Source organism: Rhinolophus ferrumequinum, chromosome 3, assembly GCF_004115265.2.
Source record: "Rhinolophus ferrumequinum isolate MPI-CBG mRhiFer1 chromosome 3, mRhiFer1_v1.p, whole genome shotgun sequence".
Lineage (NCBI taxonomy): Eukaryota > Metazoa > Chordata > Mammalia > Chiroptera > Rhinolophidae > Rhinolophus > Rhinolophus ferrumequinum.
The window spans coordinates 72,143,470-72,167,592 of record NC_046286.1 but is presented as its reverse complement, the minus strand read 5'-3'; the positions used below and the strand labels follow the sequence as shown (position 1 = coordinate 72,167,592).

The 24,123-nt window shown below is 37.1% G+C and overlaps 1 protein-coding gene across 2 annotated transcripts in view; it reads right to left on the bottom strand.

The window, feature by feature from the left end:
• Positions 1-23,880, bottom strand: part of CLVS2 (clavesin 2) — a 75,158-nt gene extending 51,278 nt beyond the window's left edge. The window contains exons 1-3 of one of the 2 annotated variants that reach the window (XM_033102106.1): positions 23,308-23,880; positions 21,929-22,859; positions 11,276-11,450 (exon numbers count right to left, since the gene is read on the bottom strand). In XM_033102106.1, the coding sequence (XP_032957997.1) occupies positions 11,276-11,450; positions 21,929-22,317 (564 nt within the window). In that variant the 5' untranslated portion in view covers positions 22,318-22,859; positions 23,308-23,880. Of the gene's footprint in view, positions 1-11,275; positions 11,451-21,928; positions 22,860-23,255 lie in introns of both variants that reach the window. The other variant, XM_033102113.1, reaches the window with a different exon arrangement.
• Between the last annotated feature and the right edge of the window lie 243 nt (positions 23,881-24,123).

The window sequence follows — 24,123 nt, the reverse complement described above, 5'->3', positions numbered from 1 at the left end:
CCTGCATGGAATAAAATATAATCTTCTTAGCCATTTTAGGAGAGATAATGGGCTGACCAGAGGTATCTCTTTGAAGTCTTCTTTTGAAACCAGATGATAAAGCTGACTGAATGACTACCCATTTGCAAATAAACCTGGTTTACTAAGCTTTACAGTCTTAGGTTAGGTCTGCTTATACTGATTTGCAAATAATTATGAGTTTATTCCTTAGAATTTTTATTTCTGGAAACAAAAATTTTCCATATTTCACTCCAGAAAAATATCTCTAAGGATTTAAAGAGCATAATAATAACAACAACAAAATCTACCACATAGGAGCAAAATAATTTCTCTCCCAGAGCCTCATGTAAAGTAAATGATGGCTTATGACTTCATTTCTATCATCCTGTGATCCTATACTAGATAATGACTGGCTTTAAGGTGGTAAGGAGTTTCCAAATCAATATGGCAAACTGAATAAGTACAATTTCCTCACCTCCATCCACAAAGTTAAGTGATAGTAAACAGTACAAACTATAATAAATTTACAACAGCATTGAAAACTAAATGAGGCAGAGTTACCTTATTAAATCAGACATTTGATAAAATTTTGGAAGATAAAAATACATGCAGTTCTGACTTCCACTTCCAGCAAGATGAGATAGTCATACTTTTCCTATTCTTCCTATTCATTATAACTAAAAAACATGGGCATTATATGTAAAACAAACATGAGAAGACTATCAAGGATGAATGGAGGAAGGCAGACCAACTAGGGATATTGGGACCCAAAGAATGACATGATGGTAAATTGCTTGAGTTTGATTTTGCCACATATATCCCAGATTTAAAACTCAGGAAACTGATAACTAGAAACTCCAATCAGCAGAAAGAAAACGAAACAAAACAAACAAAAAACCTTATAATAGCTGCTTTCGGTGGGCAAAGGACCAGGAAATGAGTATACTAACGTACAAACTTTTAGGCCATAACTACTCTACTAAAACCAAATACCACAGGAAAAAAAAAAAATGTGACCTCACTCCCATCCACACCAGCAAAGAGGAAGAAGTGAGCCTAGAGTTGCACCTTCACCAAGTTGTAATGAGGGGCCCCACCCTCCAGCAGTGTAGTGTCACCCACCAGTGAGTGAGCAGCCAGGACTTTCATTCCTGTTTCATCAATGTTAATATCCTGGTTGTGAGATTGTGTAATATTTTTGCAAGATGTTACCATTAAGGAGAACATATGAGATCTCTGTGTTCTTTTTCTTACAACTGCACATGAATCTATAATGATCTGAAAATGAGAAAGAAAAGCTTAATAAAAAATACATGTGGTCATGAAACTTTATGATACACAGAGAATTAAGATCACAGATACAAAGACCATGTTATAGGAGTACCATAAAAGGTATCAGAGAAAAATTGAGAGGAAAGAATAATAAAAATGTTTCTTTTACTAACTGAAGGACACATTAAGGTCTGGTGGACACATAAAAAGATCTGCTCTGAGATGCATGCTTGTAAATGCCAAAGACAAAGAAAGATCCTAACATCTTTTACATAGAAAGTACAGGTACCTACAAAGTAACAGAAATTTGAAATGAAGCTTCTTACCAGAAATAATGGATGCCTAACATCTATGAATTAATGATTTTAAAGTACTAAGGGAAATTTATTTTGAATCCATATTTCTATATCTAGAAAAACTATCAATCAATGTGAAAGCAGAATAAACATATTTTAAAGAATGCAAATACTCTCTACAATTTTACCTCTCCGGTACTTTTTCAAGGTGAATAAAAAAAATATGAAAAGAGAAAAGGATTCAAGGATTTAAGGAAATAACACCCAAGAAGTAGCTAATATAATACAAGAGTGAAATTTAAAAATGTTCCAGGATGACAGGTCTAATATAGACCTAAATGTAAACATAATATAGAACCAATATAGACCTAAAAAGCAAGAGATAAAAATCATAACATGAAATAAAGAGCTCCTAGAATACCTTCAAAAGGAAAGTAGATTCTTTACATTATATAATATGATTGAAAAACTAGGTCCTAACAATGTAACTTTTAATTTATTTATTTATTAATTTCTGTACTAAAATTATATTGACTTTTCATGTTTTAATGATATGACTAAACAATAAGTGTAACTACAACTGGTCTTTAAACCACTTGATAAATATTGACAAAAGAGTGAATGCTGGTGGACTCTACATCCTAAAGTTTGACAGTGGTTCTATTCTCTAAGTTCATGCAACAAGATTTATGAGTGACATCCTTTCTGTGTGTTAGTATCTAATATTCTTTTCTGGGAGTTTCTCCAGACAGGTCATCTCATACAAAAAAAACAAACAAACCGAAAAAAGTACATACTGTCATTTTATGAATATTAAATTTCAAATTCAGAGGATGTCTACCTTCAAGGAAAAGCTACAAAAGCATCACTATAGTTTTCTTGGACAGAGTTATAAGACTGTAGAGCTATGATTTACCTTTTTCTCCTTTTAAATTCAGGATGGTTGGAAATACTCATCTTAGGAGAGTTGAATTGATTGAATCACAGCTGTGTTGCCTTAGTTATAGGAATATAGTTACAGTGACCTAGCTACATAGAACTGTCAGCCCCCTATCTAGGCAAAACTCATCAGTTATAGAGATCGCAGTCAGTACATACAATGAATTGCAGGAAAGATAGATTTATTGCTTTGTGATTGTATATAGGAATTAAACTTCCTTGAAACACTAATTATCACCACTTCCTTTCAGAGAACATATACAAACATGGCATGTAGAGATGACTGAAGAGTCATCACTGTTATTAGGTTGGTGCAAAAGTAATTGCAGTTCTTGCAATTATTTCTAAACTTTTAAACCGCAATTACTTTTGCACCAACCTAATATTTAAGGAATCAGCATTGTAAAAGACAGTACAAGATATACGCCATTCCCCTCCTTCCTAAGATCACAGTTAGACTACATTTCTTCATATCCTTTGTAGTTATGAGTATTCACTCAAATGATTTTTCTAGCCAATATAATTAAAAAGGAAGCTGTATACTCTGTTTTCAGATCTGGCCCATAGAAATATATGTGATCTTCCAAGCTTTATCACCTTAAAGGGAAACGGAACGGAATTGAGCAAAAGGACCTTGGAAAGCCACACAAAGAAAACGGCAAGGCCATGAGGCGGAAGGAAGGCGGGTCACTGACTCACTACGAGAATCACCATACATTGATCAAAAGCACCTGACTGGACTTTGCAGCCAGATGGTTGAGCCAATGTACACAATTTGGTTTGTTGCAGCAGTTATCATACTTTATAGAACTACCCCACACTCACCCACATCTTAAAATTCTAACTGATTGCAGCCTTTCAAAATTCAGTTGACTTTAAACCATAGAAACAGTTATTAACTGCATCAAATAATATCCCAGGATAAATTCAAGGAGGCCTTCCTCTTATTAGTTTATCGTGGCTTCTCTAACTGCAAATATGAAGGAAATTAAATCCATTAAAAACAGACCTTCAGAATAATTATAATAAAGGAGTATTCTAGTTTTCAGATAAAATTTAAGAGAATATAGCAAGAGATGAGACAGAAGAATCACTCACCTCCAAGGTTCTGGGAACATAGTACCAGAACTTTAAATTTTAAGAAACCAAAAATGACACCTCAATTTGAGATTTCAAAAGATTTTGGTTTAAATGCCCACGAGATTAAATTTATGAAGGTGAAATGACTAAACATTTGAAAGATAGACATGTCAACTTTATCAACATCTATAGAAAAAACTGATGGCAGTAGGATCCTAAAGTAATTTTTTTCTGGCTTTTCTGAGGACTGATTTACAAATAGAAATTTTATATACTTAAGGTGTATAGCAGGACATTTTGTTATGCATGTACATTGCAATATAATTGCCACAATCAAGCTAATTAACATATTTATCACCTCATATAATTACCTTTATGTGATGTGGTACAAATACTTAAGATCTACTCTCTTAGCAAATTTCAGGTATACCATACATTATTATTAACTATATTCACCATGGTGTACACTAGGTCTCCAGAACTTATTCATCTTCTAACTGAAAGTTTGTACCCTTTGACAAGCATCTCCCCATTTTCCCCACCATTCTACACCTGTTACCATGAGTTCAATTTTTTTAGATTCCACGTATAAGTGAGATCATACAGTATTTGTCTTCTGTGCCTGACTTACTTCACTTAGCATAATGTCTTCCAGGTTCATCCATATTGTTGCAAAAGGCAGGATTTCCATTGAATAGTATTCCATTATATACTATTCCCATGAATAGTATTTCATTACATCTAAACTAATTTTTTGAAAGTATACGTAAATGTTCACATTTACCAGTTTTGATTTGAAGAGAGTGAAAAATGATGTTCCTCTGGGATAGAACAGTATGTCAAGATGGATTTAAGTTGCTACTAAAAAGAGTAAAAGAGAACTTGCAGTTACTCATCTTTTTTTTTTTCCTCTAGTTAAGGACATGTCTCAACAAAGCCAATACAATTAAATGCAGATTAGCTCATATTATTCATTCAGTTTTTTATTATAGATAATTACTTTCTATCCATTTATCATTATCTCAATGACTCAGACCAAAAGATTGTTATTCGCTTCTTTCCCTTTTGTTGCTTCAATTATTGGGCAATTGGAAGCTAAATGATAACTAGTCTTTTTTTCAGTAGTTGAAAGTATAGAGTTATTAAATTTCATTGCTAATTACTGATACTGTCTTGTAAGTATGTGTTACTAACTCTAGAACACTCTTCTCTTCAATTTTCTCATGGTTGACACCAACTTTCTATAACTAGACATTTTAAACAGATTTAGCTGCTATTCAAAAGAAATAAATAGCAATTTAATACAAGAAAAATACTGATATGTATACATATACTGGGGTGCCAAAAAATGTATACAAGTGGACACTTTGGTCAATGTTGCTCAAGCAGTAGTTTGCCATAATCAAAAGTATCTGGATGCTGAAGGTAACCACTTTGAGCATCTCTTATAATTGCTGAAGTCAAACATGACTTACATTCACCTTTTTTTTATTGGTATATATTGAGTAGTACAATTTTAACAGTTTTTTCCTTTCTTAAAATGTATATACATTTTTTTGGCTCCCTCTGTATATGTATATATGGACATGTATGTGTGTTGTCTGCGTGTGTGCATATATACGTGTGTGTGTGTGTAAAGGTTATATATCTTTAGCCTGCTTGTTGAACTAAATATTATATATAGCTTTTGCATGCCTATTGTCAGCTTTTAAAAAGACTTCAAATGCCCTACTTCTGGGTACTAAACCTCTCAGCCAAACCACCACATTTTCACACTATGAAAAAAGCAACTTTAAAGTTTTCACTCATTTTGTTTTAGGTTAAGTAACAACTGAAAGGTAGCACACTTAGCTCAGACAGCTATGCATGTGATGAACAAAATGTCACGGTTTTTACATGCTGCCCTTGTCACTGTTTCTCAGTATGGTTCTGCCTGCATATACAAACTACGGAAATAAATGCTCCCAACTCCAGGCTGTATGAATGAATAAGGTGCATGAGCCTCTGTGTTCATTTTCAAAAAGATAGGCATTGTTTCAGTCCCCTCCCTTCAATGTACCATAATGCTGCATTAGTTTACAGGGTAGCTTATATGCAAAAGGTTTCTAGCATGTAGTTTACAGGATAGCTTATATGCAAAAGGTTTCTAGCATGTATCATCCTGAGCATTAGAAGCCTGGAAAGTATTGGCAGGTTAAGGACCATTGTAAGGATCACTGTTGCACAGCAACAATAGAGTCCTATTGTTTTATTATGAATCCCTAATTTACTCAATCTCTCACAGAATTCCTTTTTAATATTCTCCCTAAACCATCCTACACACACACACATACACACACACACACACACACACACACACACACACGCACACGTGCAATTTCAGAGCTGCCAGAAATTGTGGGTAAGATTTGGAGGACTCAATAAGCTAAAGCTAGACAAGGTAATGGAGCTTCTCACCCGCCAGCCTTGGACAGTGATGTTCCAAGTCATTAGCATGTTCTCTGTGTTTGGCAAAAACCCCTAGGTAAGACTGAGCTTCCAAACAGTCAGAGCCAGGATTTATAGCAGCAGCACTTTCTGCCTTCCACATGAGTGACCAGAGCTTCAGCAGACTGGGTGCTGTTCAGAACACTGGACCCTTGAGTCAAAAGAAAGGGCCGGCATTAAGTAGTGAATTAATTACACATTCTTTATTCTTTCACAAGTCTTGGTTATTAAGGGCTCTTACAATATCTGGCACTGATTTAGGCACTTTGGGATGGCCCTACATCTGAGTCTTAATGTAGCAATTCAAAGAGCTATTCAATTCTTTGTTACAGCCAAACCCCTTGCCAACAGAGCCACATCTTGACTACATTATGTACTTTTCAGCAGATGGAGTTTGGGGATTCCTGTGAAATTGTGAAAGCAAAAGCACACACATGGCAGGACAGAGCTAGGGGGATAACAGATAAATATATCCAAAGGGCAAAGAACAACACAGGCAGAGTGAGGATAATCTTTTCTTTCTTAATTCACAAGAGATTCTGGGTTCCTAGAGAGTTTGAGCTTTTCATTATTAAAGAGGTTTTAAGAACAGTAATATTTTACAAGATAAAAATAAAAATAAAGCAACTGCGATCAAAAACTATTAAAAGCACATCACTTCACTGTAAATTCAAACAGTCTAAGCTGTTCCAGGTATTTCCAAACATTTCATGTTTTAGTTGACTTCCCAAGCAGATATCTTAGAGTCTATAAGTCACACCCACTTAATCCTATATTGATTTTCTAAGATGCTTTCTGTTACTATAACTACCCTAATCAATTAACTTCTTGTAGGTAAAAGAACAATTTTCTCTTTTTTTCCTTTCCAATGAAACCTGAATACTTAATTTCCACAAAAATATCTGATGTCGCCTCTTATCTATCTAAATACTACATTGTGTTGGCAAAAATGTTTGATGCTTTTCATTAAAACAAAACAAACAACAACAAAAAAAGTTTGAATATTCCACAAACAGAGAAAGCACACAGGATTGCTCAAACCAATGAGTGACTTACAAATTTGGGGTTGTATTGATATAAGTTCTCTCCAGCTATCGTAAAAGCACTTTTCCCTTGACCTCAGTCACAGGGAACTGGGAGTCTGGCAGTGACTCAAGGAAGAAGAAAATGATTGTGCCAATTGGTGTCAAAAAAAAGGACAAGGCCACAAGCCCGCCATTTGTGAATTCGTTAGCTAGCTTTGTTTTGTTTATCCCAATAAACAAATTTCACCTGTATTAAAATGTGAGGATTTGGCATAAGGGAGGGAAGTCACCCTAAAAGGAGCCTACTCACTTTTTCTTAGTCACAGCTGTGGAAACAATAGAAACAAGATTCAGTAGAGACATTGGTGTTTGGTGTCAGCCAATCTGGACTCAACACTGGACAGAGGTGGAGAAAACTGGGGTTTCAAACTCCCTAAAGTTTCACTTCCTGTCCTACGAAATGGGATCAATACAATCATCTCCAAGGTAGCTTTGGGGTTCTCTAGATCTAACCCCTCCCTCCTTTGATCCAAGTCCATTCTTTTCCCTGAGAGATCTTCCCAAAGCAGAGGAGTGACCAGGTCACTTTCCTGCCAGAAAGCCCCCCATGTCTGGAGAACACAGGCCACACCACATAAGTAGTAGCACGCTGTCATTCATCCCATCAAGCAAGGGCTCAGCCTACTTTTCCCGTCTCATCTCTGGTCATTCACCTCAATTCATGTCTCACTCTAACCTATCAAAATAGATTTATCACATACTTTCAACCTCTTATAGCTGTATGTTTGTTCAAAGCACCTCCCCAAAGTTCCCCTGCCCAAAATGCTCTTCCTGTTCTTGTCCACTTGGCAAACTCTTGCTCAACCCTCAAGGTCAAGGATAGCTCCACAATTACCACTTTTCCAACTGTACCTGGAGCTTCTCCCAAAAGAAACAAAGAGTAATTTTCACCAGGTGAAATGATCTCAATTTTTGCTTGACTTTCAACATGAAAAAACATTTTACTGGCATCTAGCATGAAAATATCTAGATGCTATTTAACCACACAGTGAAGTGATTTTTAAAGAACGCAATCTGTGTATCTATAATCTGAGCACTAAAAGCAAAATATGATTATTCAGATTCCCAAAGTCAATCAACTAGGTAGGTAGTCACTAAATTATGAGCTCTTCACAGTCCAGGTAGTCACTAAATTATGAGAAAACCAGCACACATGCAGAGAAATAAACCACCTGAAAAATGAGCTCATACACATCAATTACTCTCAGCATTGATGTCACCTGCTAGGTGTAAGATGTATCATTTCTAATATAATACTTTAAAATAGGTATGAATGAACAGACAGATTTAAACAAGTACAGGAATTTGCCCAAGTATTTGATATATGACAGGGTTGTCATCCAAACCCAGCTCTGTCTGCCTTTAAAGCCCATTGTATTTCTACCCTTCCACACTGTCTCTCTATTGGCCTTGCACTATGATCATGGGTGGATCTTCTAGCAATGGTCTATGTGTCTTTATTCAAGGTATCAGGTGCTATCTCTAGTCGAGTCACTCAAAATACTCTTTTGTTTGAGGAAAAAGGGTTCTGGTGTGTAAAGATAGAGAGGTTATGCAGTCACTTCAAGAGGAAGAGATGAGGCTTCTTCAAAACACAGTTACATCCCATTAATAATACACACCGTTAGGGTTCCTCTCTGGCACTAGGCCCATTGGTAAATAAAAGTAACATATTATAGCAGAATTATGACATGATGTAAATCATCACTGAGTTATTAAAAATATCCTCATCTCTTAATTTCCCTAACTGGGTCAATTGAAGGCGTTTATTATTGTGGTGTGTTGGTTGTCTTGCTGATGGTAATAGTTGTGTTTAGTGAACTAAAATTGTGAATATATCTTTAATTCAAACATTTTATGGTCTTATGTCAATCTCAAATATAAGTTTATTCATTCTCTGAATGAAATATATCAATACACAATAATATTACTCACATAACAAATGCAAACAAAAGACTTGATTAGATAAGTCAGAAAATGTAACTTCAATCTAAAACTAAATATGAAATCATGCATGTTACAATGGAATGTTTTTAGCACATTTTGTAATCCTATTCAAAATAACCATTGTTTTTAGATATACAGACATAGACAGAGATACAGATATAGACATAGATATAGAGCATTTTAAAAAATCAATTTGAACTGGAGAAAACACTGAGTTTAAAGGTGAAGAACATGTCAAATTTATTGGCAGGAAAATCTCCTTTAAGTGACTTCCTAACTGGCAGACAGGAAGAATCAACCCTGCTTATTCAGTCTGGGTCCTGGGAGAAAGTAAAGGAGATTGAGACATTTATGGGGAATTGAGATAAGACAGTTCCTTGTGTGCAGCCAGTACAGGTCCCTGCAGATCGGGGGACCGTTTTTTTCTCTAACACAAGTACAGTAGTTAAATCTGACTATAGCACTTAAAGAAGTTCTGATAGTGGCTATGGCTAATGGAGAAGCTCCCAAACATGTCGGAATTGTCAGTTTTTTCTCCTGCAATAACTTCTCACATTACTACTAAACGTCTCCATATGGTATGTAAGTTGGCAAATAGCAAGGTACTAAGTCTATCCTTAAGGTGGTTTTTTTTAAATTTCTTAGAAATAACATGAGATCTCCAGTCCTTCAGGCAGCTATAGGCCTTGTCTACCGTTAGTGCAAAGAGAAGACAGGTTACATAGAGATAACAATTCCTAAAATCTAGGTTATTATTCTTTGTTAAGTAACATGGTGGTAACCAAGTTTCTTTACAAAATTAATAACACTTTATATACTGTTGAAACAGGGCAGAATTAGGACTGATTCTACGTGATATACACATTTCCAAACATGTGTTATCTTGTGCACTCTTCCAATCCTTATTAACTGTCTCTATGGAGTTTTTTTTTAAAAAAAAGGTGTCGTTCAAGAAAGGAGCAAGGGTGACTTACCAAGTGTAAGTCAGGAAACCTGCACTGGAAAAAGCCTATGCAGAGATGAAAGATCAGTGTGTTTTATTCACTCCAGAGGCAAAACTCAAGCTGTGAATTCAATTTAGTTCAGATGTCCTGACACCTGGAGAGGTGGCTCATTTTTAGGAAGTAATCAGCCATCAACTCAGGTGCCTATAGATAGCCAGAAATTACTGTGGAGCAGAGATCTGGAAATTCCAGCTTATTTAACATTTAAAAAAAGAAAGAAAAAAAAAGTTTAACATCCTGGCCTAATGAATGACAAAGTTATTTTAAAACAAGTAATATTTTCAGTGGTAAAAGTTATAAAAAATAACTGTTGACTTACAAACTTCTGAAATGCATGTTGAACATACAGAGAATAAAAACTGAATAACATCACTCGAAAGTTAATTTGAAAATCTTTTTAATTTTTTTAAATTTAATCCATAGATATTGTATATAATGGAGCATGAAACAAGTTAAAAGACAGCAGAAGAAGGACATCCTAAAACTTCAAAAGAAACTGTCACTAGTAGGTTTATGACATGCCACTAAATAATGACTGATTTTCCACTTTATAATTCCCAACCAGTTAAATGTCATTCACTGGAAGATGCACTGTTCCTGTAGAAATTCTGTGTGACAGCTGTTTCACCAAAAAGAAAAAATTAAGTCTAGAAAAGTAATTCAAAACAGTAATTCCGTATCTTAGAGACCAAAAAACATATTGAGCAACATTCCAACAGTTTTTTAGGTAACATAAAGATGCCAGTCATATCCCAAATTCACCACTTTAAATGAAATAATGGAGCAAACCTTTAACTAATTAACTAATATACAAAGAAATGGAAAAAGAAACAAGCCTAACTAGCTAACAATTAAAATCCAAAAGATGTTGCTTGTTCTGATTATCAAGATAAACCATCTCAGGTTATCATCCATATTTATGTTTAGGCTCAGTGAGATCTTATGCCAACTATCACAAATCCTCCTCTATGGAAAGGGGCACATTCTTCAGCGTTTCATCCAAAATCTTTTGCCCCGTTAGTGTTTGAACGTTTGTGCTTGAAAACTATACAAAAAGATTTTTTTTTATTCTTCAAGTAAGACATTTTACTATGCTAACACATTAGGTGTTCTAACACACACACACATAGGAGACCAAGAAAGTGAGTAATTTGTAAACCTTTACCTGAAGGCCTTCAATAGCCAATCGCAGCATGCTGGGTGTAAGTTTAGAGGCCTGCTTGAAGGTGAAGTTACTCCAGTCTATGATCAAAACAAACCCATTCACTTGAAGCTCAGGATCTTCAATCATGGCTTCTAACGACAGTAAGATTGCACGCAAAATATCCACCAGTGTGTACCTAACAGCAACAGAAAAGCACAGCGTTAAATCTGACAACCACTTTTGTAGAAACTATAGAAAGGTTTAATGCACTAAAAACTCCTAAAAATTAAGCATGGTACTTTTAAGTAACCCAAGAATGTTCTCAGCAATACCGAAAGTTCGTATCCACATTTTTGAAAATTTGAGAATGAGATTTGAGGAGCCTCTTCGATAAACAATAACAGTACATATGTGAAGAGCTATGGTTAAAAGTGCCAACAGAGTTTAATTACTTGTATTGAGTTTGTATCAAAAAGATGAAAGAAAAGAAAGAAAGTGTACAGAGAAAAAGAAAGGAAGATCAATGAGAGCAAAAGGGAAAACCACCTGTCTATTTAACACAGGCCATCGGAATTTATGGGTCAAGTGTTTATCCTTTTCTGCCTTGCACCTTAACACAGCACCTGGCACATTGTACAAATCCAATAAATGCTCCTTATATTCCTGTAAAATGGACTAGAGTGCAGCAACATTAACTGTAGGTTAAGACACTGCTCGACAAAGGCAGTGGAGGTAAGAATGGCGACAAGAAGCCAAATTTTAGAAATATTTCAGAAGTGAACTTGTTAAAATTTGACAATTAGAATTAGGGACTAAGACTGAGGGAAAAACAAAGGATGACACAGATTCTAGCTTCAGAGCCTGAATAAATGGTAACATCTGTAATCAAAATCAATAATGCACAAAAGAGGATTCAGTTGGGGGTGGCTGGAAACGCAGCTTGGGATCGGACCTGTTGGACTTGGGAAACATATAGTGCAAACAATTGGTATCAACTAAACATCTGAAAAAAAGTAGATCCTAAACTAAGGGAGAGCTCCAGGTTGAAAATTCTGGAATCAAAAGCAAACACACCCTAAATTCAGGGAAGTGAAGGAAGTAACGCAGTCAGAGTTGAGAGAAAAATGAGATAATTATTCTAAGAAGGGAATTTCAGCATTTTAAAAGGAATCAGCAAATGTATGGAATAGGTCAACCATTTCAATTTTTGAGCACACCACATTTCAAGTTGTTTTCTCCTCAGACATTCAGGTAGAGATGTCCAGGAAAAGCTTGAGAAAGAAATCTTGAACTCAGGAAGAGTTGGGGTGCGAGGGTGGTGGAGTGGGAATAGAAATTACTGGCATTTCGTGGAAGTGATGGCCTCACCAGGAAGACAGTATGAGACAGTGAATACATGAGAGAATAGTAATGTTTTTACTTCCAGAAGCAGTTGGAGGCTAATGGAGAAAACATTGTAGTTCAGAATGGAAGGAATAAATTATCAGTGATACTTCAGGTGACTTCTCACATTCTCTGAGTCTCATTTCCTTCTCTGCTGGAATAGGATCTCTCTGGGATTCCAGCATTAACCAAGCATAGGGTATGGTGTCTTCTCTACCCCTCATTTGCTGTGTGGCCCTGGGCATGTCATTGATTTATAATTCTGAGGCTCAATTCCATTAGCTGAGAAAGTGGAAGCACCTGTGCTCACGTCACTGGCACTGGTAGGGGGTGGGCGATGGAGGCAGGAAGGGAAGTCAAAGGCATGATCCAGGTGAAAGCTTTCGCACAATGCTAGGTGTACAACAGATGTAATACATGTTGGATGATTGGAATACACACAGCGTATTTTTGTGTGTGTGTAATGTTAACCACAGATATAGTGTACAGGACAGGGTATCATCAGAACTGAAGAATATTTGTTTTTATCTTTTACTTGAAACCTGAATGATGATCTTTAGATAGCATATTACTATTGTAAAAGGCAAGATCAAGGGATTATTTTTAAATCTCTGGATAGTATACAGGCTGTTTACAATGCTAAGGACATGACAACCCAAAATACTTCCTGAATACACAAGAAAATAAAACTTTTGTAGAACTCTATTACTTGTTTGTCTTCAAATCAGTGAAATATGTATCGCTGGCCTATCTCCTTTTTTAAATATAATAACTTAACACAGTGTTATGATCAAAAGCCTATAAACCTATACAAACTGGAAAGTTCAAGCAAGCTATATTTCTGGTTAAAATGTAGACCTTCCTCTTAAAAAATACTCATTTTTAATTTCCGAAGTTTATAATAATATGATGGTAAAGAAAATTAAAAATTAGAAAAGTCCAACTCAGAATTTTTCCCTCATGATCCTTCTTGTTACCTATAAGAATACTGAATAGTATTACTACTAAGATAGGATTAAGTAAAACTTGAATCTGAAATCAGCTTTGGAAGGATGGTGCATTGTGTGTAGCAAGAAAAAAATCATGGCACCGGAAGGGCTGAAAACACGAGGCAAATTGTTTTCAGTAACACACTTTAACTAAGGTTTTACAAAACTGTGTCCAAATCAAGAGACAAATTTATGTACATATTATCATTCCAAAGAAACTGAAATAAGGCAAATCCCAGGATGAGCAATGAAGAAAAGCAGGTTTGCAAAGTTTTCAAGAGTAAATCTAACCTAGTTCTAAATTCTAATATCTTGCTCCAAAAAGAGAATCAAACGATCTTTACATAAATAAATCCTATCGATGTATAAGTTTAAGAAAAGAAACATAAAAACGCCCTCGCTAATTGCATTCATAGGGCAGGTCAACACCACTCTTGATACTGCAGCCCTGTTGTCAAACATGTCACATTACTACCATTAGCAGCTCAGCAGGTTAATCCGAAGCAGAACATTACTAAACGAGATCTTGCCAAAGTCTGTAAAATATCTTCCAAAGAAATGGAGTACTTTATGAATTTTCTCTCTTCAGGAATCCCACCATCATTCTTCTCTTTGAAATTATTTTTAACTGTTACAATTTATCAATTGTCAGCACAATAAGTATTCCACATGTTCATGTTTGGGGTTTTCACCCCAATCATAGGCACTCCACCATCTATTCTCCCCTTGTGTGTTGGAAGAAAGCCATAAATAACAAACTAATGCTGCTCTTGACTCCTGGTTGTGCGTCCCAAAATAGCATTAACTAAAGCCTGAATCTGAAATCTACTTGGAAAGGGTGATGCCAGCACATAGTAAGAGGAAGTAAGGATACAAGTAAAATATTTTACAACTGAGACACCAGCCTATGTAAACCATTGCTCTTGGAAGAGATCAAAACTGCTATGTCAAAACTAGATGGAGAAGACTTTGACATTCAATTCTCCTACTTACTAGTGTCTGTGCAATGAAGAGCAGGGAAGCTTCTACTGCTACTTCTGGCCATGCAAGGTTTTTGGGGGCCATGTGGCCTATGTTTCTCTCTGGGTTTCACAGAGTTGTATCATCAGCTTACAATCAGTGCAAAGAGCAACCTAAATCACAAGCAGGTTATTTCCTTCCTACTCTCCAATCCTTTCAGTCTGACAGGGAAAAACTGGCATCTTGGCATCACATTGAGTAGCACAACACCAAGCAATTTCCCTTTGTCACTAAATCAATCAGCCATTATTAAATTCTTCATTAAGGCTGCGCCTGCACCTCAGTTTTCATTAAACCAGTTCTGAAGCACTTCCTGGTAGAAACGTTCTATGGGAGAGACACCGAATAAGAATTACCCTTATTAATGCCTCGAGGTATCATTAGTGCTAGAGTTGATGAACTCATCTATGTGTTTTATATTACTGAGGGGTAATAATAATAATACTCCTACTTGTGCTATTATTTAACATTTCCAAAGGAATTTCCAATGCATTATCTTAGTCTGAAAACAAACCCCAAGTTTCAGTGCTGGCTTTGTTCCTATTATCTTGAAGATGAGGTCTGAAGATGAGGACAGATGAGGTCTCAGAGAATTTTAGAGATGAAGATACGAGGTCTCACAGAATTTAAACCATTTGCCAGAATCACCATGGGAGTAAAACAGGAGCCTAGATGAAAAACCAGGTCTTTCTGACACCATAGTTCTCTCCACTCCCTATGGTGTCTCATACCTAGAACAGAGTTCTGCTTTCTCATGTCTCAGTGGCATAATGTGTGTCAGAAGATAGATCAGTAAGTCAATACTAGCATGGTTCCATGCCAGGTACCAGTGCACATTCTAGCCTGGCCTTAGCACGGGGCTTTCGTGGAGAAAGAGCAACAGACATCCGTAAGAGTTGGGTTGGGAAGAGGATAAGTCTACAAACCCTGGCGAAAATACAAATTCTGAAATATTCGTGTGTCTGGTTTATATCACTAAGCACAGATTATTTGTCTGAGCCTTGCTTTTAACTTTACTGCTGTGGGAATATAGGTGAGTGAAAACAAGAGAATCATTAGAAATAAAATATCTAGAGGAAAAATGTCTTTCTTTGAAAAAAGTTTAAAAACTGTGCACCTACCACCACCAAATTAAAATAAAACAAAACAAAATTGTGCTGGAAAAACAAATACAATAGAAAGTCAACTCTTCTTTTCAGAGAAAAATATTCTAAGCAAGTGCCACTTAGTACAGTCTTTGCTTCAGAAGATTTATTCTATCAACTTAACTTTCTGTGCATAATTGTCTATATTCTGATGTTTAATGAAGATTTTCTAAACCATATGTTATGTTTTAATGATCAGAGCTTACTTTTTTGATACAATTATATTTAATTGTAATTTTTTTCCAGATTTATGTTGCCATCTATACACACAAAAATAGTTTGACCAATTCACTAGTAATGGGTGAAATACTTAACTGCTCTGTGCCTCAGTTTTCTCATCTGCAAAATGTGGATATTAACAGGACCTACCTCATATGATTGTAACAAGGATTTCATGAATTAATGTTTGTTAAGTGCTTAAAAGAGTGCCTGACACATGCTATGAGGGTGTTCTAAAATGAATAAATGAGTTAATTAATTAGTTAAAATGAAATAATAAAAGAACAGTAGGCTGTTCTCTCTGCACGGCACTGAGTAGCCCCAGCTGCCCCTGCACCCAACAATGGCAAAGGGTGCACTAAGCATTTACTACCTTTCTGGTACTTTTAGCTTTTCAAGTTTTTTTCTTCCCAGAGAGGTTATACATCCCCTGATGGTACAAAGAATGTGTTATTTGTGTCTTTATTTGCTCCTAGCACTTTCTAAATTTCTATGTATGTAGCAAATGCTTGACTAAAGTGTGCTTTTTTTTCAAAAATTGATTTGATATGAAAACTACTCACTCAGTTTATTTGCTGTTATAAGGACCCCACATGCAGGGTCATTCTTTCCCTCATGTCAATAGTGCTCTTACTATGTTAACAAAATGCATGTACCTGCCCTCAGTGACATAAAAGAGCTCAATAATTCCACCAGAGTGGTAGACATATATTAATTTACTAAGGATGATTTATTAATTTACTAACTTGACTCATGTTTTAAAACATATTTAAACATTTATTTTGAGGTATTCTTTCAGTATGTTGTATTAACCTCAAATTCTTTTCTCCTCTTCAAGTTTGTTGAAAGTTGCATATTTGAAACATGAAAATAGACTGGTTTGGACCCAATCAGTCCTACTGAAAGTTAGCACTCTTGGTCTTTGTTGTTGTTTCAGAATTACTTCACTAATTACTTCAGAATTGCCCCAGTTTTTAGAGACTGTCCTATTTTTCTCAGAGATTTCTTCCAATTTGAAGAAACTAATGTTTCTCAGGACATTTTTTTTTCTCTCCCTTTTTGCATGGCATGAACCAAGGGCATAGTTTGCAATAAGCTATAGTTTCCAGAATATTTGTTAAAAGCGCATCTGTATAAAAAAAAACAATAAGGAAGCTCTGCTGGGACACAAACCCCATGGAGTCCACAACTGCAATTTCTAGTTTTGAACTAATCTCAAAATCTGCCCATAATACAGCACAACAATGTCTCCAGGATTTTTAAGGTAAAAATTCCTGACCCTTCACGATATATAACACCATGAAATAATAAGTTGAGAAATATTTAAATGTTTTGATAAACTGAGCCAAGAAGTCTTGTAAAAACAGGCGAAAAAAATGTATATCTTTTTTTGTTTGGTTGGTTTTTGTTTTTAAGATTACCAAGTAAGAGTGTTTCTCCCTAATTATTCAGTTAATTGCGCTTGACTGTTTTAATCTATTCCTAGTCATTTTTATTTTATATTTTATTTTATTTTACTTTATTTTATTTTATTTTAGTATATCTCCCCAGCTTTGTGGCTGAGATTACAGCAAATCTGTATAGTCTATGGTTATTTTGAAAATTTTAATCTATCATTATCATAAACTCTTTCAGTTTGGAGATTGGTCGCATTATTTTAATAAATGGGAGCATAGTCAAGCTGCAAATGGTTGACCATTGTATGATATTTTCATTTTTATGAAAAAGCTACACAAAATAAACAAATTGACAATAATGCTTGTTTTAGCAAATTCTGGATTAAGCTTGAGGATCATAGCAATGCCTGACCAGTCAGCCTCTATCCCTTCCAGAGCTTCAATATTCTAAGTGATAATCAATGTCCATTATGACAAGCCAAAGAGTGTTGCAAGACAGTCAGTGCTTCTGAATTGCATCTGTATTAAGAATCATTTCAGTTTAGCTGCATTTAATTGTTTTTTAACAGTTCTTAACCAGAATCCTGATAAATGGTTCTTTACGATACTGAAATCTAGAGAACTACTTTATAAGTTTAATGAGATAAAATACTACTTGCAGTTTAACTGAAAAATTACAAGCAATTGTCAGAATAGATGTCATCATTATAGTTCAGGTGATGCAATTTACTCATGAATATTCCCAGTAAGTATATACCAGTAAATTTCGATTTCTCAGATACCTGCTTTCATGCCCTAGGGTGTAGTCCATGATCTACTTTTATTCCAAACTTCCTTTACTTAAGGTAGTATAATCTCTTCTAGCTTCATGGGACATTATCCTCACATTCTGTTGTTGAAATCAGGTGGAAATTTGAAGGAATCTGCTGAGTCCTAAGCAGGGCACTATCACTGATGAAAGAAATACAGCATGTAATGAATGCACAGAGGGCTACTACATCCAAGGGATGTGCTGAAACATTCCAATTTTTTATTTTTTATTTTGTGGAATTTATTTTTGCTTTTTGCAGAAATTATGTTAGACTGAAAGAGGATAAAATAATTCTATGATTTTTTTTCCAAGGATAGCCTGCTCAATAAATGTAATAAGTCATCTGAGTCTGTTCTATTCTTTTTTAAAAAGAACCACAGACCACACTGAAATTCATTTTGACATTTCAGTATTTCAATTTTTTCAGATTTATTAGAAGGTAGATACACTGTAAATATTATTTTACCTTGTCTTCCTGAAGATTCCATGTCTCTTGTAAAAGCTTTGGAAATGGTCCAATTCAATAACCTGAAACTGACCGGCATTACATTGCAGTAGAGACACTGTTTTATTTATAGTCAGCATCTCACACACATTTACTATTTCCGGTCTCCTGAGGAGCACAGAAAACTTTCCTATAAGTTTAATATAGGAGAAAGAATATATCAAATGACTTCCTGCTTAGAATTATTTTTTAAATGCATAACTCAATTCAACTCAACAAATATTTATTGAGGATTAACTCTAATTCAGGTGCTGTTATAAAGATAGTAACATTAGGCTTAGTCTTTTTTTGTTATACAGATGAATTGTTTCAGAATTCTTTACGAAGTTCTGCAGAATTTATTTTAAAAATCTTCCTTTTTCCCTTTGGGAAGTTGGAAATAATTTATTTTCCAATAAAGGGGGGCATTATCTTCTACCTCATATCTGGAGCTTGCCTGATAGTGGACATTCCCACCTATTGTTTCCTTAAAACAATGCTATTTTGCTTCTTTAAAACAATGCTAGGTTTTTTAAAGTTGTTGAAAGCCAGGTAATTCACTGACAACTCAAAAATAAGGTGTTCAGATGGGCAGTCTTCTCAAGAGACCCAAGTTATATGGGTGGCAGGATCAGAGAAGGGAGCTGAGAACATCTGACTCACAGAAGAGGGGAGGAGTGACAGGATTTGGCATGGGGCATACCAATTAACGAAGTAATAGTAAGGTAAACATCTAGGAAAAATGCTAGAAATTTCTGTAGGCATCAAGACAGATAAGACGTGAGGCTGCAGAGTAGAAGAACAAAGGGGATTTAGGCCAAAGGTAGGAGAAAAGCTGGTGACATCTGGGTACTGCCAGAAAGGCAGCTGTCCTGCCGGTTTCAGGGCAGTTCTTATGCACATATCCCAATGATAAAGGTTCACAGAGGATGGCAAGAGGGCAACCCTATTTATCCACTAGTTCTTGTTGTTGGGTATATGTAGATCCGGAATGAGAGACAGACAGGGACAAAGAGGGAGTGACTTTTTTATTTTTTTTAAGAATATAGTCAGAGGAAACAACTGAATTTTAGACAAGCTCTAAATAACTTTTATATCTTTTGACCTTGATGTACTATATCTTCTTGGTTATGTTTGTTCATTTCCCACCATAGAAATCAGATTTACAATTATTAGCCTATACATCCTGATAGGGTATTTTTACAGAACACAGCTTCTCATTTTTAATTTCACATATGCAAAATTTTAATATTTAAGATTTTCTGTAGATTTAATAAAAATAGTTCTACATACCAATTGATAAATTCCCTCCCACTTTAGATATCCAGGGAGCTAGATTTTGATTACTAGTAACCTATCCTTTGTAAGAAAGCATGAGATCAACATGACAACAAAAACATATTTGCTTTAGTAATCTGCAATAATCAACTTCCCATAGACATGAGAACGATAAGTGATTTTCATCTTAATTAGGTTTGCAAATCAGTATGAATATTAGTTCACTTATAAAAATAAATACAAATCGGTCTAATGTAAATTCATGTCTCCTTAAATGCAATCTGCCTCCCTAACGATATCTTTAGCAGACTTTGAGATATTTAAATATAAAATTTCTACCACTCCCATTTCACTGTGGCTTAATAATGAAGTTCCAGTCTGACAAATGGATATTAGGTTTTTTCTTGAATAAAAGTTTTCAATTCTGAAACACACAATCATCGGTTTGTGTGACCCTACAATGTACTTCTCAGATGAAAAAAAAACACAACTTTTTAAAGAAAATGTGGTCAAAGCATGACATTTCATGGTCCTGTAAAGTTTACTACCTGATAAAAAGTAGAGCGATCTCTACATAACTAACCCGAGTAAGTAATGGAGCTCCATTCCCCCTCAGTAGCTAACTCTCTCTCTGTGTTTCTTAGCTTAATAATTTCATGATTCTTTGGGTAGTAGTTTGTCTTTATGTATTTACCTAAAAAAAAAAATAATCAGGGTAGTTCTCAAACTAGAAATACAGAGAAAATGTGAAAAATTCAAGGGTAAAAATCTGGTAAAAATATTAATTTACATTTTAAGATCCCAAGACTCTGAGAAGCCTATCTACAGAGTTACAACATTTCTCAGTCACTGAAACGTCTTTTACAATTTCCAGAGATGGTTTAAACTAACCAGATGCATCAAAAGTCACCATTCACAGAGCTAAAAATACGCCAATGTTTCAACAACCAGCTTCTTATGATTCATAGTTCTGATAACATTTTCAAGCTCCATGAAATATATTAACTTTGAACTTAATTGAAACTACCTTATACTAGAGCCTTTTATAATTTCTTATATTTTTCAGTCTGAGTAAATAATTCTGATTGAGGAAGTAAGTAGAAGAGTCACTCTGCCTTTTTCTATCATAATGTAGATTAAATAAGACTATTCTGTCTCCTCCATTAAAAAGCAAGAGGGCTCTAAAAGTCTACCAAGTGACATATCTGAACACTTTCTGCTCCTTCCAAAAGATGAAAATCACATCAGACAGGAAACATATTCTTTAGATTAGTGGCAGGTGTAGAACAAGCACACCAGTCAGCCTTTATTTCAGCATCAGTTGGCACGCTCAGCGACAGAGGATACAACTCTTCCCTCTCACTGAAGTGACACATATCATGTTATTCCTTCATCTATACATCACCAAGCAGAAAAGGTCCCAAGCAATAAAACTACTTGATCTTGGTTGAACGTCAGACTATTCTTAAAAAATAAAATCTCAGTAACTAAAGAGAGAGATGGTGATGATGGTGATGATGACGAAGATGAATCTAGTTTAAGAATTTCTTTAGAAGGAAGGGGAAAAAGTTCTCTCCATTCTCATATAATTTCTCCACAGAACAGTACACTTATTCAGGAAGTGAAAAATGGAGCAGCTTTATTTAGAAGTTAAATGACTTAGATTGCAGCACAATAATGTGGTTCAGGAAGCACTTCAAACTGCAGTAGAAACTGGGTGCTGGTGAAGTAAGAGTTTCAAAGGAAAAAAATAAAACAAAAGCTCTCCTCTCACACACACCCACACAAGGCAACCACCAAAAACTCATTTTTCAGTTTCAGTTTCTCTTTTTTTCCCAGTCAAATAAACATAGACATCAAAGCAGTAAAGCTATGACACTACTGAGGATAAATTCTGAAAAATGGGAGAGTAAAGGAATCTCAATACCAGTTGGGATTTAGTATTTACCTGCTCTGATCCCAGTTGGCAGCGAAAAGGACTAGAATCTTCCTGCCGTAGTGGTCCAGATTGGCCAGGCCCCCAGGGAAACCATCCTTCAGTGCCTGCTTGATGCCAGGGTCAGTGGCCTTGAAGCTTTTAAACATATCCAGGTTCTGCTGCCTGTACTCAAAGTACTGGGCCAGGAGGCGGAAGGCCTCAAAGTGATGAAACTTCCTGGCCCGCAAGAAGCGTAAGATGAAGGCATCATCTGTGCGCAGAAAGCCAATGTCCGGTCTGGTGATGACCATATCCCTCACCTCCTGGATGTCCTGGTGCAGTGTGTCTGGGTTCTCGTTGAGCTCCAGGCGCGCTTTCTCCAGGGTCTCAGGAGAGAGCCCAGCTTGTAAATGAGTCATTGCTCTACTTTTTCCCAAGCCTTCCTTTCTTCTTAATGACTGTCCCGCAACAAACCTGGTTCTTGTCACCACTACACTCTGACCTCCAGAACTCGATGCTGCCTGCTTCCTCTTCTTTACAGGAAATGATTTGTCGTGGTGTCCAATCAAGTACCCTGTTGCTCCTGCTTTCCAACAGCTTTTCTATGTAGAATATAAACTTATTTCCCCACCCCCTAAAAACAACGCCCCCACTTTGTTTCCCTCTTCCCTTTCCTTTAAAAAGATGTGGACCTCTGGCGGTCCCAGCGCTCCTCTTCTCGTCCTTTCACTCTCCTAACAAAATACCCCTAATCGCACCCAGCACGGGTGGTGCTGATCTGGGTACTGTCCTCTTCTCTCCCAAGATGTAACAAAAACAAACACCACGCACATCTCAGCCCCAGCACTGTGATGCTTCTGCGGTCCCTACGGAAGGATGCTCCTGCTAGGGATAACGATGGGAATTCTGATTAATAATAAGGTGGCTCTTCAGCGCTGAGCTGCAGGCGGGGAGAGAGCATCTTTGCCGGAAAGAAAAAGAGAGAAAGAGAAAGAGGGGGCAAAGGAGCTTATTTCTCCTTCTGCTTATTAAAGATTCTATTTTTAAAAGACGTTTGTGGGATTTCACTTAAAATTATTCTAATCCAATTAGGTGGAGACTCTGCAGATAGAACACCTTCCCCGCTCCCCTCTTAGGTACACCGTGATCTCATAAGACACCAGAAGGGTTTCTGGTGGCATTGGCACCAGTGGGGGCTCCCCCAACCCCACCCCCAACTTCTGCCTTCCTCTAGCCCTTTATTTCAACGGAATTGCTGCGGGAGGCCTAAGGGATCTTTCTGGGAACGTACATTACACATGCGGGGTGGGGTGAGGGTGGAGAATAAGAGTGGTGAATACAATCAAAATGTCTCTACCTTTTATATAAAACCCCAGAGCAAACGAGAAGAAAAAGCAGACGGCTCCTACCAGCAAACCCGGAGGCGCGGACGCTAAGCAATGCGGCACTCCCTGGCATCCATCAGCCGCGGCTTCAGCAACGGCGGCGGCGACAGCCACATCAACTCCTCTCGGTGGGATGGATCCAGCAGAGAAGAGGGGCGGTAGCGGGGACACCGGCCGTAGACGCACTGGGGAGCAGCCGTGGCCACATCTTCCGCGAGCAGCCGGCTGCCACTCCCAGCAGGAGGGGTGGGGGGTGCAGAGCTAGGGCCACCGCTGTCCCGGGTCCTCATCCAGCCCTGCCATTCTCGCCTTCAGGAGAGAAGGGATCGAGAATCGAACGTCTGGATGGAGAAGGCCACACGGGGGGCCGCCGCCTTTGTGAACCCGGAGCCGCCGGGGCGGTGGGCGCGGGCCTCTTGCTGTGCGCGCCCGGGCGGCGGGAGTCAGGCGCGCCCCTCCGGCTGCGGCCGCTATTGCCGCCGCAGCTGCCGGTACTAAAAGAGGACTCGGCTCTGCCCAACTCCTCTCTAATTATCCCAGCGCGGATCTCGCTGCTGCGTAAGCACTCACTCAGCTCGCGCAGGCACTCCTCGCCCCTCTCCCTGACTCGTTTGGGTAGGACAGCAATTTCGGTGGCATTCAAACATCCCGAGCCCCAAGTTTAGCCTGCGCCTTGCCCCCACTCCCCAGCAGCCTACTCCTGCAGAGAGCGCCTTGGGCGGGCGGGGCCTCACCCTTTGTGGGCAAGACCCCAGAGCGGCCGGGCGAGTAACCTTATAGACGGTAATTCACATTGACACACATTTTCTAGTTCCCGTGGGAGGTAATTTTGATGTGGAA